At 38.4% G+C, this 13,936-nt stretch overlaps 1 protein-coding gene across 9 annotated transcripts; it reads left to right on the top strand.

Annotated features, from left to right (window-relative positions):
- Positions 1 to 7,437: 7,437 nt before the first annotated feature.
- LOC104432282 (serine/arginine-rich splicing factor SR30) lies at positions 7,438 to 13,832 on the top strand. 9 transcript variants are annotated; one of them, XR_005548014.1, is made up of 15 exons: positions 7,461 to 7,589; positions 8,280 to 8,377; positions 9,644 to 9,709; positions 9,831 to 9,905; positions 10,037 to 10,136; positions 10,217 to 10,263; positions 10,351 to 10,408; positions 10,491 to 10,540; positions 10,637 to 10,693; positions 10,798 to 10,910; positions 11,000 to 11,104; positions 12,565 to 12,637; positions 13,072 to 13,105; positions 13,250 to 13,315; positions 13,429 to 13,449. XR_005548014.1 is itself a non-coding variant. In XM_010044746.2 (14 exons), exons 2-14 carry the CDS (start codon positions 8,291 to 8,293, stop codon positions 13,471 to 13,473), a joined length of 903 nt encoding a protein of 300 aa, XP_010043048.2. In that variant the 5' UTR covers positions 7,438 to 7,589; positions 8,280 to 8,290; the 3' UTR covers positions 13,474 to 13,832. The 9 variants fall into 9 exon arrangements, 3 of the variants coding, with proteins under 3 accessions (XP_010043048.2, XP_039161807.1, XP_010043049.2); XM_010044746.2 differs by lacking the exon at positions 12,565 to 12,637 and having other exon boundaries at positions 7,438 to 7,589; positions 13,429 to 13,832; XR_005548015.1 differs by having other exon boundaries at positions 11,003 to 11,104; positions 12,565 to 13,105; positions 13,429 to 13,480.
- The last annotated feature ends 104 nt before the right edge of the window (positions 13,833 to 13,936 follow it).

The following is a 13,936-nucleotide window of genomic DNA, read 5'->3' as shown; positions in this document are numbered from 1 at the left end:
CAATGCAATAAAAGAAATGCGATGGGCGGGGTTTCGATCGAGTTATCTTTGATTCCTGTGCAAATTTGATAAACGAACTCGAAATTGGCATAATTGGTTGAACCATCAATGGGATTGGTGGTGCCGAAAGAAACTTTTAGTGTGATCAGTCAAATAAAAGACACGATAACGTATTCATTTGTAAATAGATAAGCGACCATGAATTTAACATTGTCAAGTTGCTTTTAACGTTCCAAAACTTATATTATATGCACCGTTGATTTTGGTTAGCTTCGTTGTTCCATGGAATGGCATCGATGTATCATTGTAAAGTGGCGAACATGTGTTTAATTAGGACAGCTCGTTGGGTAAGAATTGCATTACCAACTAAATGGTGCAAGGACATGTTGACCAAAGCTAACTGCACTAAGGTTACGCATGACAACATTTCTATTCCGGGGAAGAGTTTTTTTTAAGAAATAGTTCTTTTTTTATTTCTGTTCCGGAGGATAATTTTTGAGTAAAAAAACCTGTTTGGTAATTACATAAAATTTCTACTCTTGGAATAGAAAAAGAATAGAAATGCGTTTGGTAAGGCAACAATTTATTTTTTGTATTTATTTATTTTTTATTCTTGCTCACGGATCGCCGACCGTCGGCCGCCGTCATCATCGCCGCCGCCCACCGCCGCTGCAAGACCGGCCGCCACCAACCATCACCGGCGACCGCCGCTGGTGGCCGATCGGCGGGTGGTGGCGGGCGGCGGCTGGTGGTGGCGGCGACAACGGTGGCGGTGGGATCGGTGGTGGCTTGGGCAATTGGAGGTGACTGTGGCAAGAGAGAGAACAAAAGAAAAAAAAAATTGGCCTATTTCCAGAAATTATTCCCGGGAATAATAAGAAACTTTTTTTTTTTTTCAAAATTGTTCCCGAGAATAAAAAATTAGAGAAATTATTCGGGAACAAATGTTTTATCAAATAGGTTTCGTTTTTTTCTTTTTTTTTTTGTTCCGAGAAAGAAAAAAAGAAATAAAGTGGGAGAAACGAAACGTTACCATGCGCTACCTAAGTAAATGACGCAAGCTTGTAGGTTTGAAAATAGCTGATGATAATTGGTAATTGGGCAAAAAGCAGGAGAGTTTTTGGTACTACCCCCAATTTTTTCGCATTTGAGAGGGGAAAGTTGTCCCGACCTCTGCATACCCAGCACCACCATCAGTATCAGGGATTTTAATTTTGGAATCGACAGATTACTAGTTCAAATCACGTTAGCTGTACCCAAATGGCACTACATTATGGTTATATGGATGAGTCAAAGATATGAACTTAATCTTTTACTAGAACTTGTAGGTTGTTGCACGTGTCTCCGAGATGCCGAGCCTATGCACCTGCCCTTGATCATGGAAAAAGACAAATTATCCTAAGGATTATTTAAGCCACCAAGGGGCTTCATTCTACTAAAAACAAAGGTCACTAAATGCTTATCTACTATATTGAAACCCCCCATGTAATTGTAGCTAGGGTAGTCACATTCTTACATATGTCTCTGCAATTGACAAGATCCTCGTCTGCCAAGCTTTCTATCATTGTCTAGTCAAAAAGGTAACGTGCTCCAATGGTCAATCTCCTCCAACCAACTTTTATCTTAACGGGAATCCCTTGAGTAAAGAATTAGAATCGGTCGAATTAGAATTGGTCCTCTGTAGCTTTCTGCTTGGTTGCCTTGTCATCTTAGCCTTGGCAACTCTAATTGCTTTTTTGCAAGCTCAAATCAAGATAAGCCTTGCGAATGTGGAAGTTAAGGTGAGATGACTAGAAAAAGGATAGGAATTGGGGGTCCTCTATTGCTAATTTAGAAAGTTCATTGGCCGTGTCCTTCTTATTTTCTCGAGTGATGCTATATTTTGAATAGAGGTGTTAAATGGGTCACCCATTTATGGACCCGTTTCTAGTTAAATGGGTCGTTAATGGGTCAAGCCTCATTTCCCAAAACACCCATAATGGGTTTTGAAAATAAAGATGTTAAGATATATGGGTCTTAAATGAGTATGAGAACAGACCTATTTAAAACCTATTTATCAACCCATTAAAAATGAACTCATTTATAGGAGACTCTATCTTCTCTATTTAAATTTATAAAAAATTGAAATTATAATTATTTTTTATTTTAATTTTTTTCTTTTCTTTCTTCTTCCTCCAATCGCCGAGATGGCAATGGCTGATGACCGGCCAGGCGAGCCTCAAGCTTGCTAAATCCAGCAAGGCTCGAGCTCGCCGGCGTTGAGCGAGGCTCGAGGCTCACCGATCTGGTGAGCTCGAGGCTCTCTAGCGTGTCGAGTGAGGCTTGAGCCTCACTAGATCCAGCGAGGGCGAGCTCGAGCTCGCCGGATCTAGCAAGGCGAAGGCCTCGCCCGATGCCGGCGAGCTCGAGACTCACCCGTGGCTGGCCATCGTCGTGGCCAATGGCCGGCCAAAGAGGAAGAAGAACAAAAAAGAAAAAGAAAATTAAAAATTAGAAATTATATTTAAAAATAAAAATAAAAATTAATTTAAAAAATAAAAAATAATAATTAAAATTTGATTTTTTAAAATAATTATTTTAAAAATTATAAAAATTGTCCATTAAATTTATGTTGTATAAAACTATTTTAGTAATATCATTATTTTTAAACGTATATATAAGAAATAAGTTTTTTTAAATTTAGTTAAATTGGTCGAGTATAAGTTGGGTCAAGTATGAGTTGGAAAATTTACATTAAGCATAAATGAGTTAATGGGTCAATTTGGGTCGGACCATTAATGACCCGACCCACCCATTTAACACCTCTAATTTTGAACCAGGCTTTCTTGGGATGCTCTTAACAACCTACAATATAGCAAGTGCTTTTCTTTGTGTTGATCTTGTTTTGGCAAAAATTTGGCAAGTCAATCCGCCTGTAGGTCTTGCTTTTACTACTATATTAAGAGTTACTTTAAGTTTTCATTGACCTCCTTGGATGTACTTTATTCTTTTTGTAAAGGGTTAGTATTTTAAAAAATCTCAAACTAATATACATGTGACAAATTTACCCTAAACTAATTTTTTTATCATAAAAAACCCCAAACTGCTACATAATTGATAAATTTACCCTAAAATGGTACATTTATAATAAATTTACTCTTTATTAGTTTCTATTAAATTTTACAATCAAATTATCAAGTTAAATGGCACGTAACAGTTAACTGATGTACTACTTTGGGATTTTACTATTTGTTTGTCACAATTGTACATTTTTTTTGTGATTCTTGTGGTGTTAATCCAATTTAATGGATAGTATATTTATTACAAATGCACCGGTTTGGAGTTTTTGGAGGTCAAACAAATTAGTTTTTGGTGAATTTATTACACAAGTACCAATTTAGGATTTTTTAAAGTATTAATCCTTTTGTAAATGTACCTTGTTATATTACACAAAATTGCTTTTAATAAAAACTACGTTATTTTCACTGAAAAATCATCTAACCAAACCTTAACGGAGAGTAAACGTATGCATAATTACAAGTTTGGAGTTTTTATGTCACAATAAATTATTTAAAATTAACATGTCATAGTGGATATAGTTTGGTGATTTTTTATGTTACAAAAAAATTCAAAGTAAATGTATCACATGGAGAATAATTTAAGGATTTTCATGGTTTTTTCCCATTTTATTGTTTGTATCTTGTTTAATATCTTTCTTTATCTCATTGGGTCTGTGTAATAGACCATCGCTACTTGTGAATGCACTGTTCTAGTAAAATCTTCACCATAATTTATCTGTGCTATGTCATTGTGATCAGTCCCCAGATCAAGTACGTGCCATTGTCTCTCCTGGCCTTCCTACTATTTATTGAAATAGTCTCTCCCAATTATGTGCACCACGAAGTTAAAAATAATCACTCAATTGAGCGGAAACGAAAAGAAAAATTAATTTGAACTCACTATCCAATTAACCTAATCAATTATCTCCAGTTCCACGTGGCAGGAAATTAAATTAAGATGGGCCTACCACTCCAATTTTAATTTATTTTTTTTTGGTCAGTTACCACTCCAGTTGGCATTCGTGGTCCCAATAGCATCCCACTTGAGATATGACAAATTATATACTTACGTGGCCCATTTCAACTAAGACGAAAAAAGGTAAATTTAGTTTTTTTAATTCTCAAAATGGACCTTATTGCTAAAAAAACTCCTCTTGCTTTCTTCTACTATGGATAGTAATTCGTCACGTACACATCACATTGTCGGTCCATTTAGCATATGGTTTATTAGTTTCTTGATATTTTATGGTGTGAAATCATGGGCATTTAAATGCAATAAAAGAAGAGTGCAAGGAAGAGTTTCGATCAAGTCATCTTTGATTCCTACACAGATCTAGTCAAGGAACTCAAAATTGGTGTAGTTGATCCGTGTGTTGCTAGGATTAGCAAAGCTAAAAGAAACCTCTAGTGCGGTGACTCGAATACGCAATAACATATTCATTTATAAATAGATTACGACCGTGAAATTTAATACTATCAAATTGCTTTTAATGTTATGAGCATATTGATTTTTGCTAGCTTCATTGTTCCCTAAAATGGTACTAATGAATTGTTTTAAAGTGGTGAACATGTGTTTAAGTAGGACTGCTCATTTTGGTAAGAATTACACCGCCAACTAAATGGTGCAATGACATGTTTGGAAAAATATAATCTCAATTTGGTAAATTTTATGACTCTACAAACCAAAGCTAACTGCATTAAGTGAATGGTGTAAACTTGTCATTTTGAGAAAAGATAGATGACAAGTGGTAATTGGGTAAAAAGCGGGGATAAATTTTGGTACTATCCCCAAATTTTAGGGGAAAACTACCCTTACCACTGCATACTCGGCATTACCACCGGTGTTAAGGATTTATAGTTTAGAATCGACAGGTTACTGGTTCAAATCACGTCAACTGTATATAAGTTGCATTGCGTTATGGTTATATAGACAGGTCAAAGACCTGGACTTAATATGTTATTAGAGCTCGCAGGTTGCTGCATGTCCCTCCAAGATGCCGAGCCTGTGCACGTGCCCCTGGTCATGAAGAAAGACATTATCCAAAAGGATTATTTAAACCACCGAGGGGCTTCATTGTACTAAAAACAAAGGTCACTAGATGCTTATCTACTGTACTGACACCCCCTATGTAATTGTAGCTAGGGTAGTCACATTCTCACATGTGCCTCTGGAATCGACAAGATCCTCGTGTCTGCTAAGCTTTCTATCAATGTCCTGTCGAAACGGTAACGTGTACCAATGGTCACAATCTCCTCCGACCAACTTTATCTTAACAAAATCCCATGAGTAAAAAATTAGAATTGGTCGAATTAGAATTGGTCCTCCATTGCTTTCGGCTTGGTTACCTTGTCATCTTACCCGTGGCAACTCTACTTGCTTTTTTCGCAATTTCCAATCAAGCTAAGCCTTGTTAATGTAGAAGTTAACGTGAGATGACTAGGAAAAGGATAGGAACTGGGGGTCCTGTATTACCAACCTAGAAAGTTCAGCAACCGCCCATATCTTCTTATCTTCTCCAGCTGTCCTATATTTTGAATCAGACTTTCTCAGGATGCTCCTAATAGCCTACGAATAACAAGCACTTTTCTTTGTGTTGATCCTATTTCAGCATAAATTTGGCAAGTCGATCCATTTGCAGGTAGACTTGTCAAATAGGCAGATCGGGCTGGATTTAGGTCGAATCATAAATAGTCTGACTTAAATCGACCCATTTAACCAATTTATGATTCATTTACTATAGTGTAATTTTTTTAACCCATACCAAACCAACTGACATCAAATCCAAACTCGACCTATTTAACTAAACCTAAGATAATTTATTTCTTTTTTTTAATGGTATTGCTAAAATGCTTTCATGCAATACAAATTTAATGGAAAATTTTTATGATTTTTTTAAAAGTCAATTTTTTTTTATTATTTTTAAGTCAAAATTTTATTTTAGTTTATTTTTTAATTTTTTTTCCATTTTCTTTTTCTTCTTCTTTGGCCGACCACCGGCTATGATGACAACCAACGACTAGCCATAAGCAAGCTCAAGATTGCCCAATGCCGACGAGGCTCAAGCTCATCGACCTCAAGTGAGGCTCACTAGCATTGAGCGAGCTTGAGTCTTGCCAAATGTCGGTGAGGCCTTCGCCTCGCTAAATCCAGTGAGCTTGAGTTTGCTTGATGCTGGAGAGCCCGAGGCTCGCTAGATTAGTGAGGCTCAAGCCTCACCTAGCTGATTGTTGGTCGTTGCCGTGCCAACCACCGGCTAAAGAAAGAGAAAGAAGGAAAAAAAAAAGAAATATAAAAATAATTATAATTTCAATTTTTATAAAAAAGAAAGAAAGTAATTTTATAAAGTGAAAAGGGGAAAGAGGGAGTGTGGAGCTTGGGTTGGAGATGGGTTCTAAGTCTAATCCATTTAAAATCCATTTATTTTGAGCTTTCAATTTTCAAACTCATTTAACTAATTTCTTAAAAAAATAAGTGATCCATATATAACTCATTTACGACTTAAATAGGTCATATATGTATCTAAGACCCATTTTGACATCTCTATCTACAAGTCTTGCTTTTACTACTATATCAAGGGCTACTTCAAGTATTCCATGAAGTTATTGGAATTACTTTATTCTTTTGTGAATTTACAATGCTATATTACACAAAATCCAAGGCTTGCAAAACCCCTTTTCATCTCCCTTTATTAGCTCCTTTACTACGTGCGCATTAACAAATTTAGTTATGCAACTTTTATAAGCAATCCCATTAAGAAAGGAAAAGTTCCAATGAGATATTTTGAATAGAATTGGATTAAAAAAAAAAAAATACACGCAGGTATGGCATCTAACTTCTAATTTTTCTAGTATGCAAGTAAAACTGATTGGTCACATAGTAATAAAGAAGTATCATCAAGATCCATGCTGTATTAATTCTACAATTTAAGCACTGATTTTATGAATAAAAGAAGGGTTGCGCTGGAAGATAGGGGCGACTTCGAAGGCGACCGTGACTAGATCCATCCTCGCCCCACTCCTTTTGCACCACAACATATCTAGTTGGCCCTCATTTCTCTCTGTCTTGAAAGGCACGTGAATCGCGAGCATTTATTGCGAGGTCGGGCCACCATCTTTGCAACGATATTCCCACTTGGATCCGATGCCAGGGCGGCGGGTTATCCACCGCCACCAAATTCATCATGGGCCGGGCCCACGCAAGTATTTTCATGGGCCTCTCCTCTACATTGCTATCTCTTGAGGCGGGATTTGGGCCGGGCCCAAAAATGGATTTGGGCTTTGGCGGGCCCCAGTAATGCCGGCAGAAACCATCTCCACCCCAAAAAAGAAAAAAAGGAAAAAAAAAGAAAAAGACAAATCAAAGACACTGAGACGGCACCGCGTGTAATCTCTCGCCACACGATCCAACGGCCGGGAGAGAGCGAGCGCCCGCACCAGAAACTCCCGTTATATCACGTCACTTCCTCTCCTCCTCCTTCTCCATCGCCCTCTCTTCTCGAAGCATCCATCGATCAACGTTAGTTTGTCAAGCTCCGCGAGCTCCTCGTGCAGGTAAACCCTCTCGCCCTCGCGAACCTTCCTCGCGCTTTGCCGGTCCGCGAAATCCGCTCGGTTCCGATCGGCTTCCGTCGCCGCTCGGATTCGCGATCGTCGACTAGGTAGAGAGGTGATCCGTCGGCTCCGATTCGCCTGCTGGCGTCGAGGTTTTCGGAGTTCTCTGTTTCAGCATCTGCCGGCGGCGCTGCCCGGCGGTCGGAGCTGTTCGCCGCGTTGATTTCCGACGGCTCGTGAGTCTGATTCGGTGCTGCGTCGCGTTTTTTGGATATGATCGACCTGTGTAGTTTGTACTTTTTATTTATTTATTTTTTATATTTTTTTATTGATTGGTTCGTTTTCTCAATTTGCGGTGAGCAGTAGATGACTGTATTTCAGGTGATTTTAGTGTTGCTTCCGGTAAGCTTTAAGAGTCTCCGTGGCGTCCATATATATATATATATGTATATATATATATATATATATATATATATATATATGTATGTATGTAATTTTTTATTAAGGAATATTATTTGTGCATTATACTTTTTGGAGGGTAGACGCGTGTGGTATTTGTCGGTTTATGAGATTTGTTAGGAATGAGATGGGACTCGTGGACGCTGATATCTGGCGTTTGATTTGAGGATATGAGGTGCCCGGTAGAAGATTTGTGTGTTTCTTGATATGGTAAAATTTTCATCTTTTCAGGAAAAGCGAAAATGAGCCGCCGTTCTAGCTGCACAATCTATGTTGGGAATCTGCCCGGGGACGTCCGGATGAGGGAAGTTGAGGACTTGTTCTATAAGGTGGCTGTGCTGCTCCCTTTTCTCAAGATTCTGTGAAGCATGGATTTTTATTTATTTAATCTTTCTACGCATGTTGTCTGAAAATTGATGATATTACTTGTGGGTATGCATAATATGTGCATTGGCCGTGTTGAACTTTTCCTTTTTTTTGGTTTATTTACAAAGGTCAAATGCACATTGCTTAGATCATTGAATATAAGGTTGAAAAGTACATTAATATGATCAAGATTAATGAGCTGGAGGTGCTTTTTATTGGAGACTAGAGAAATGGACACATAGTTAGGAAATATCACTTGATACAACATCCAACCTATGTATCTATGCTTTGGAAGTGCTAAACCTATATGGAGGTTGGGAGTTTCTATGTGTTCAATCAGGAAAAGAGTTTTATTCGGCACACTCTCTTGTTCTATACTTGTTTTTTTCCTTTTTAGGTCTAAGTTCTATACTTGTTGAACATTTGGCTTTAGCACTTGAAAGCAGGCAAAATTATTTGTAATCTAAAAATTTACAAAACATACAGAAGTAGCTTTTATTAGAATTGATTGAAGGAAGGAAATGTGTCTCAGAACTTTTCAAAATATTTATCCAGGCTTTTCAACTGGAAATCACCTACTCGTAAAGTTCTTCCCCCCCGGGGGGGGGGCGGCGGCGCAAACTTTATGTATGTTTATGTTTCTGCTACACGATTCATTATCATGTGCCGAACACTTGCTTTGAAAACCTGGCAAATAAAATGGATTTCACTGTGTAGATGGTTGCAGAGACTTTTATGACCATGTTGTCGTCTATGGAGATTTGAGACTTCTTCTCATTATTTTTGAAGTGCTCCTTTGAATATTTCGTCAGGGACAATCGACAAAATGTGATGCCAATACTCTAATTTGATATTTTCATTCCTTAGTAACCTTTAAATGTACTACACGATTCATTATCATGTGCCGAACACTTGCTTTGAAAACCTGGCAAATAAAATGGATTTCACTGTGTAAATGGTTGCAGAGACTTTTATGACCATGTTGTCGTCTATGGAGATTTGAGACTTCTTCTCATTATTTTTGAAGTGCTCCTTTGAATATTTCGTCAGGGACAATCGACAAAATGTGATGCCAATACTCTAATTTGATATTTTCATTCCTTAGTAACCTTTAAATGTACTACCTTGTGACCATCCTATCGATGGATTCAGTTTATGGTTGTCTCTTGAGCTCTGTTCTGATAATTTTGATTTCTATTATTCACTTATGATTGACAATCTCCTTACAGTATGGGCCCATTGTTGACGTTGATTTAAAGATCCCTCCCAGACCACCAGGTTATGCTTTTGTTGAGGTGAGGATTGAAGTCCAATGTCAGTGGCATGATCTTTTGTTGCTTTTGAGAATATTTGCATAAGTTCTAATACATCTCATCTTTCTCCTGTTATTTGGGATAAATTTTTATGCTAATACAGTTTGAAGACCCTCGTGATGCTGAAGATGCAATTCGTGGTCGTGATGGATATAAGTTTGATGGGTACCGTCTGCGAGTGAGTCTCCTGACTTGGCATTCTACATTTTTCATTTATTTTTCTGTAGAACATTCTCTGTCTTACGTCATGCATAGATTACTCTGCATGGGCAGAAAAGAAGCAAACTATCATTTATTTGCATCTTGCAGGTTGAGCTGGCACATGGTGGGCGAGGATATTCTTCATCTGTGGACCGATATGGCAGCGGAAGTAGCCGTGGAGGAGTTGGCAGGCACTCTGACTATCGTGGTTTGTAGCTTCTTCATATGGTGCCTTGTTAAAATGCATCCTGGCAGATTGAAACTAAAAAACTCTAATCTATATTGCAGTTTTGGTCACTGGATTGCCTTCTTCAGCATCATGGCAGGACCTGAAGGTAAGACTTCATGTCGTATGTTTTCTATTTAGCTTATTGGTTGCATTTGGTAATTTTACTTATACCGAGAATATGTCCAATGAGTAGGATCACATGCGTCGGGCAGGAGATGTCTGTTTTTCTGAAGTATTCCGTGAGCGTGATGGTATGCAGCAAAAAACTCTGTATATGTCTTTGTTCTTTTCATCATCGACATTCACTAATATCATGTGATCTAAATTTTTCAGGTGTTACTGGAATTGTCGATTACACAAGCTATGATGACATGAAATATGCCGTGAGTTGTCTAATACATATTCCATCTCGTGTTGTTTTACCTTGAAGAGTTCCTTCAAACAATTCACATCATATGTTGTTTTTAATACTTCTGTAGATCAAGAAACTCGATGACACTTTATTCAGGAATGCCTTCAGTCGGGCTTATATACGGGTAGAGTGAACCTTGCCTTTTTCCGGGGTGACATTCCAATTTACTTCCTTCGTGTGCTGCTTATATGTTTAAATGGTTCTCCTCTCTTTGTTGTATTTGTGCAGGTAAGAGAGTATGATTCAAGGAGGAGTTATTCTAGGAGTCCCAGTCGTAGCCCCCGCTATTCAAGGAGTCGCAGCCCTAGCTACAGCCGTAGCTACAGTGACAGAAGCAGGAGGTTTGTCTCATTTATGTTGGCAAAGCTGACAATTACTGAAGAAATATGATGATGTACTGTGACTGAGTCGAATCAGTTTGCTTCTGCAGCAGGTCTCCTAGGAAAAAATACTCAAGACGGTCTCCATCAGTATCTCCAGCAAGGTCCGTTTCTTCTAGATCCCGCTCAGGGTCTTATGCTCACTCTTACTCAAGGTAAGTGACTTTCATAATGTTCAATTTCAGTTTACTCCAATTTTCAGATTCCTTTGATAGAATGAGTGCATGTATGGCTGGAATTCGATGAAATTAATAGCTTTCACATACTCTTTGATTGCCTTGAAGACTATAATTGGATACTTTTGGATGGTCATGATTTTACAAGGATTTTTGCTTTTTTTGGGGTGCACTTATTTACCTTTTCATGTTTTGCCCAGCCAGTTGACAATGTGAATTGGGATTAGGGTTCTATAAGTAATGCTTAGCATTCTTGCCTACATGTATAATTTTTGATCCGGTAACTACTCTCATTTGTGCACGTGCAAACTCCGTGTGGTTGCATGAAACAAATATAGCTCTGTTGCTATGCTAGTAAATGTCATGTATGTGAGCACTACCCATAAAAAGTTACATGACCATTGTGTAATTCCATAGTTAACTTTGAGCACTTCATGAAGTTGTGGCATATGCAGTTGAAGCAGTTAGCACATTGTCCTAGCTTCTTTCTGTTTCCTGGGCTTGGTCTCTTTCCAATTTTTATTTGTAATAGTAATCTCAAGCTTTTTTGAATATTTCCAGCATGGTGTATGTTTAAAAATTTTATTCCTGAGGTGTAATCTTCAAACTATGACGATTCTAGATTGCCTCTCTAAATTTGGTTTTTTTAACCAAAAGTATCCATCGGCACATCTGAGCTGCACAATGTCACATCCCTGGTTTCCTTATTCGTCAGCCTACACTTTTCGCTTACCAAAAAGATTTTGAACTATGGAATAGAGGGACAGAAAGATTGACTTGATGGGGAAGTCAGTCTTGTTCATTGCCTTTTGAGTTCTTTTCGGCAGGTGGTTCATGGATCAGAGTTTTCTTCCAATAATATTGCGGTTTGAGAGCATCCAGGCAGACCTACTTGTTTAGAAAGCTTAGTTTGGTCCAACTAAATATGAAAAGGATCATTCTTATAAAGAAAAACATCCCAGCTGATTTGGTGCTTGGTCTGGTAAACTGCATTCTGGGTTTGGCTTTTCTTGGCCATGTATTAATTTGGTAAATTTGTGAGCTGGTTTTGGGCTCTCAGTTCAGTGAGTTGTGGTACTCTTTGAGCTGGATTTGGGCTTTCATTCAAGTTATAGTAAGTTTGCTTTCTTCCTACTTCTCTCATGCAGCTTCCTTTGTGTCTTCATATCACTCAGCTCTGAACTTTACCACCAAGGTTATATTGCACTTGCGGACAATTTGATTCATCCTTAACTTTTAAGCATTCAGTCCACAGTTATCTTAAATCTTAGCTTGCCGTCGCCAAAAATTCCACTCAAAAATATTCTACTGTTTGCCCTCTTTCCTTGTTGCGACTTCTTTCCCCCATTTGGACTCTGAAGATAGGAAACTACTGTGCTATCCCTTGTCATGCCTTTTGTCTTGTTTATGAGACTTGACATGTTTGCTTGCTAGATCAGGAATCTTCTGGCATCCTGGGGATCCCTCATAAGGACCTTCATGGGATGTGGTGCTACTCTGTAAGTTGTTGAGGTAAAAATCCTGTTTTGGAATGAGTGGCTACAGAACTGGAACTACACCAATGTTGAATTAATCGTAAGACATTGTATGCCATCTGGCACTGGGTGTTCTCTGAGTTGTCATTATGCATGGATGTGATGATTTCAAGATAGATTCTAATGCGATGCAGCTGGTATTACGGATCAGCAATGCATGTTCACGTCCAGAAACCGGGCTCGACCCTCCGTCAATGACTCAGAAATTTAGGTTGATTGTAGTGTAAGTGACAGTGAAAGGCAATATATTCTTCTCTGGCTGGAAGAGGATAATGCTTTGGGTTCTTTTTGGAAATTTGACTATGGTCAACTGTGACGTGAGGCAGCTGGATGCTGAGCCTGATCATACTCAAAGGTCTCAAAGTGTTTTAAGTGGTTTACTATGGTATTAACATCTTGACACTTTTGCAGATCTCGTTCAAGATCCAGAACTCCACTGTCACCTGTAAGTGAAAGTTTAGTCGGTTCATTTTTATTCCCTGCTGAGAAGCTTTGTGTTGAAGGAAACTGAAAACTGAAATCTGAGTCAAGATGCTTCCGCATATGCTGCGTTGACACTATCCTCCGCTATCTTTTCATATTTGTACAGGCTTCTCGCGGAAAACATACTAGTCGAAGCTCGAGAAGAAGCTTATCTGAATCTCGCTCACCTTCGGTACTCTCTCTCCCCGGCCCCCTTTTCCTTTTCTTCCAAGTGCGCAGTTGATAATGCATTTATGCAATGTAAGTAGTTCTATGTTGCATCTGATTGTGGTCTTATTTTGTCAGGTTCGATCTAGAAGCCGTTCAGTGGACTCTAGGGAATACTATTGAGAATGGCTTTCTGACTATTCCAGTCTCTTGGGACTTGGGATGGAAGAAAGTTGAAACATCTTTTGGTTGAAGGCCAAGATCCTGGAAACATCAGCTGGTTGAATACATTTCACTTTGTCCGATTGGTGACAAATTCATATGCTTTCAGATCCGGGGTATCATTGGGCAAATTATGTATTGCTTTCATACGTAGTCACTCTTAGTTGTTGCGGACAGACTTCATCGTACCCAGTATTATCTTTAGGAGTCAGTGACATCATTAGACGGTCCGGTACCCATATATAAATCATGTACTATTTTGTCATGTTACAACCTTTAAGCATTCTCTTCTGAGATTAGATTGAGATTTGGTTTGGCAACGTGTTTCTGGGGCACATGCATGCGATTCCGCTGAGTACAAATATTGGTATGACTATCGTTGACCAGGCATTAGCTAGTTATTTGGCCTTTTTTTTTTTTTTTT

The sequence above is a fragment of the Eucalyptus grandis genome, chromosome 2 (genome assembly GCF_016545825.1).
Source record: "Eucalyptus grandis isolate ANBG69807.140 chromosome 2, ASM1654582v1, whole genome shotgun sequence".
Classification (NCBI taxonomy): Eukaryota; Viridiplantae; Streptophyta; class Magnoliopsida; order Myrtales; family Myrtaceae; genus Eucalyptus; species Eucalyptus grandis.
Note: the sequence above shows the minus strand (reverse complement) of the source record. Positions and strands in the feature narration are given on the sequence as shown.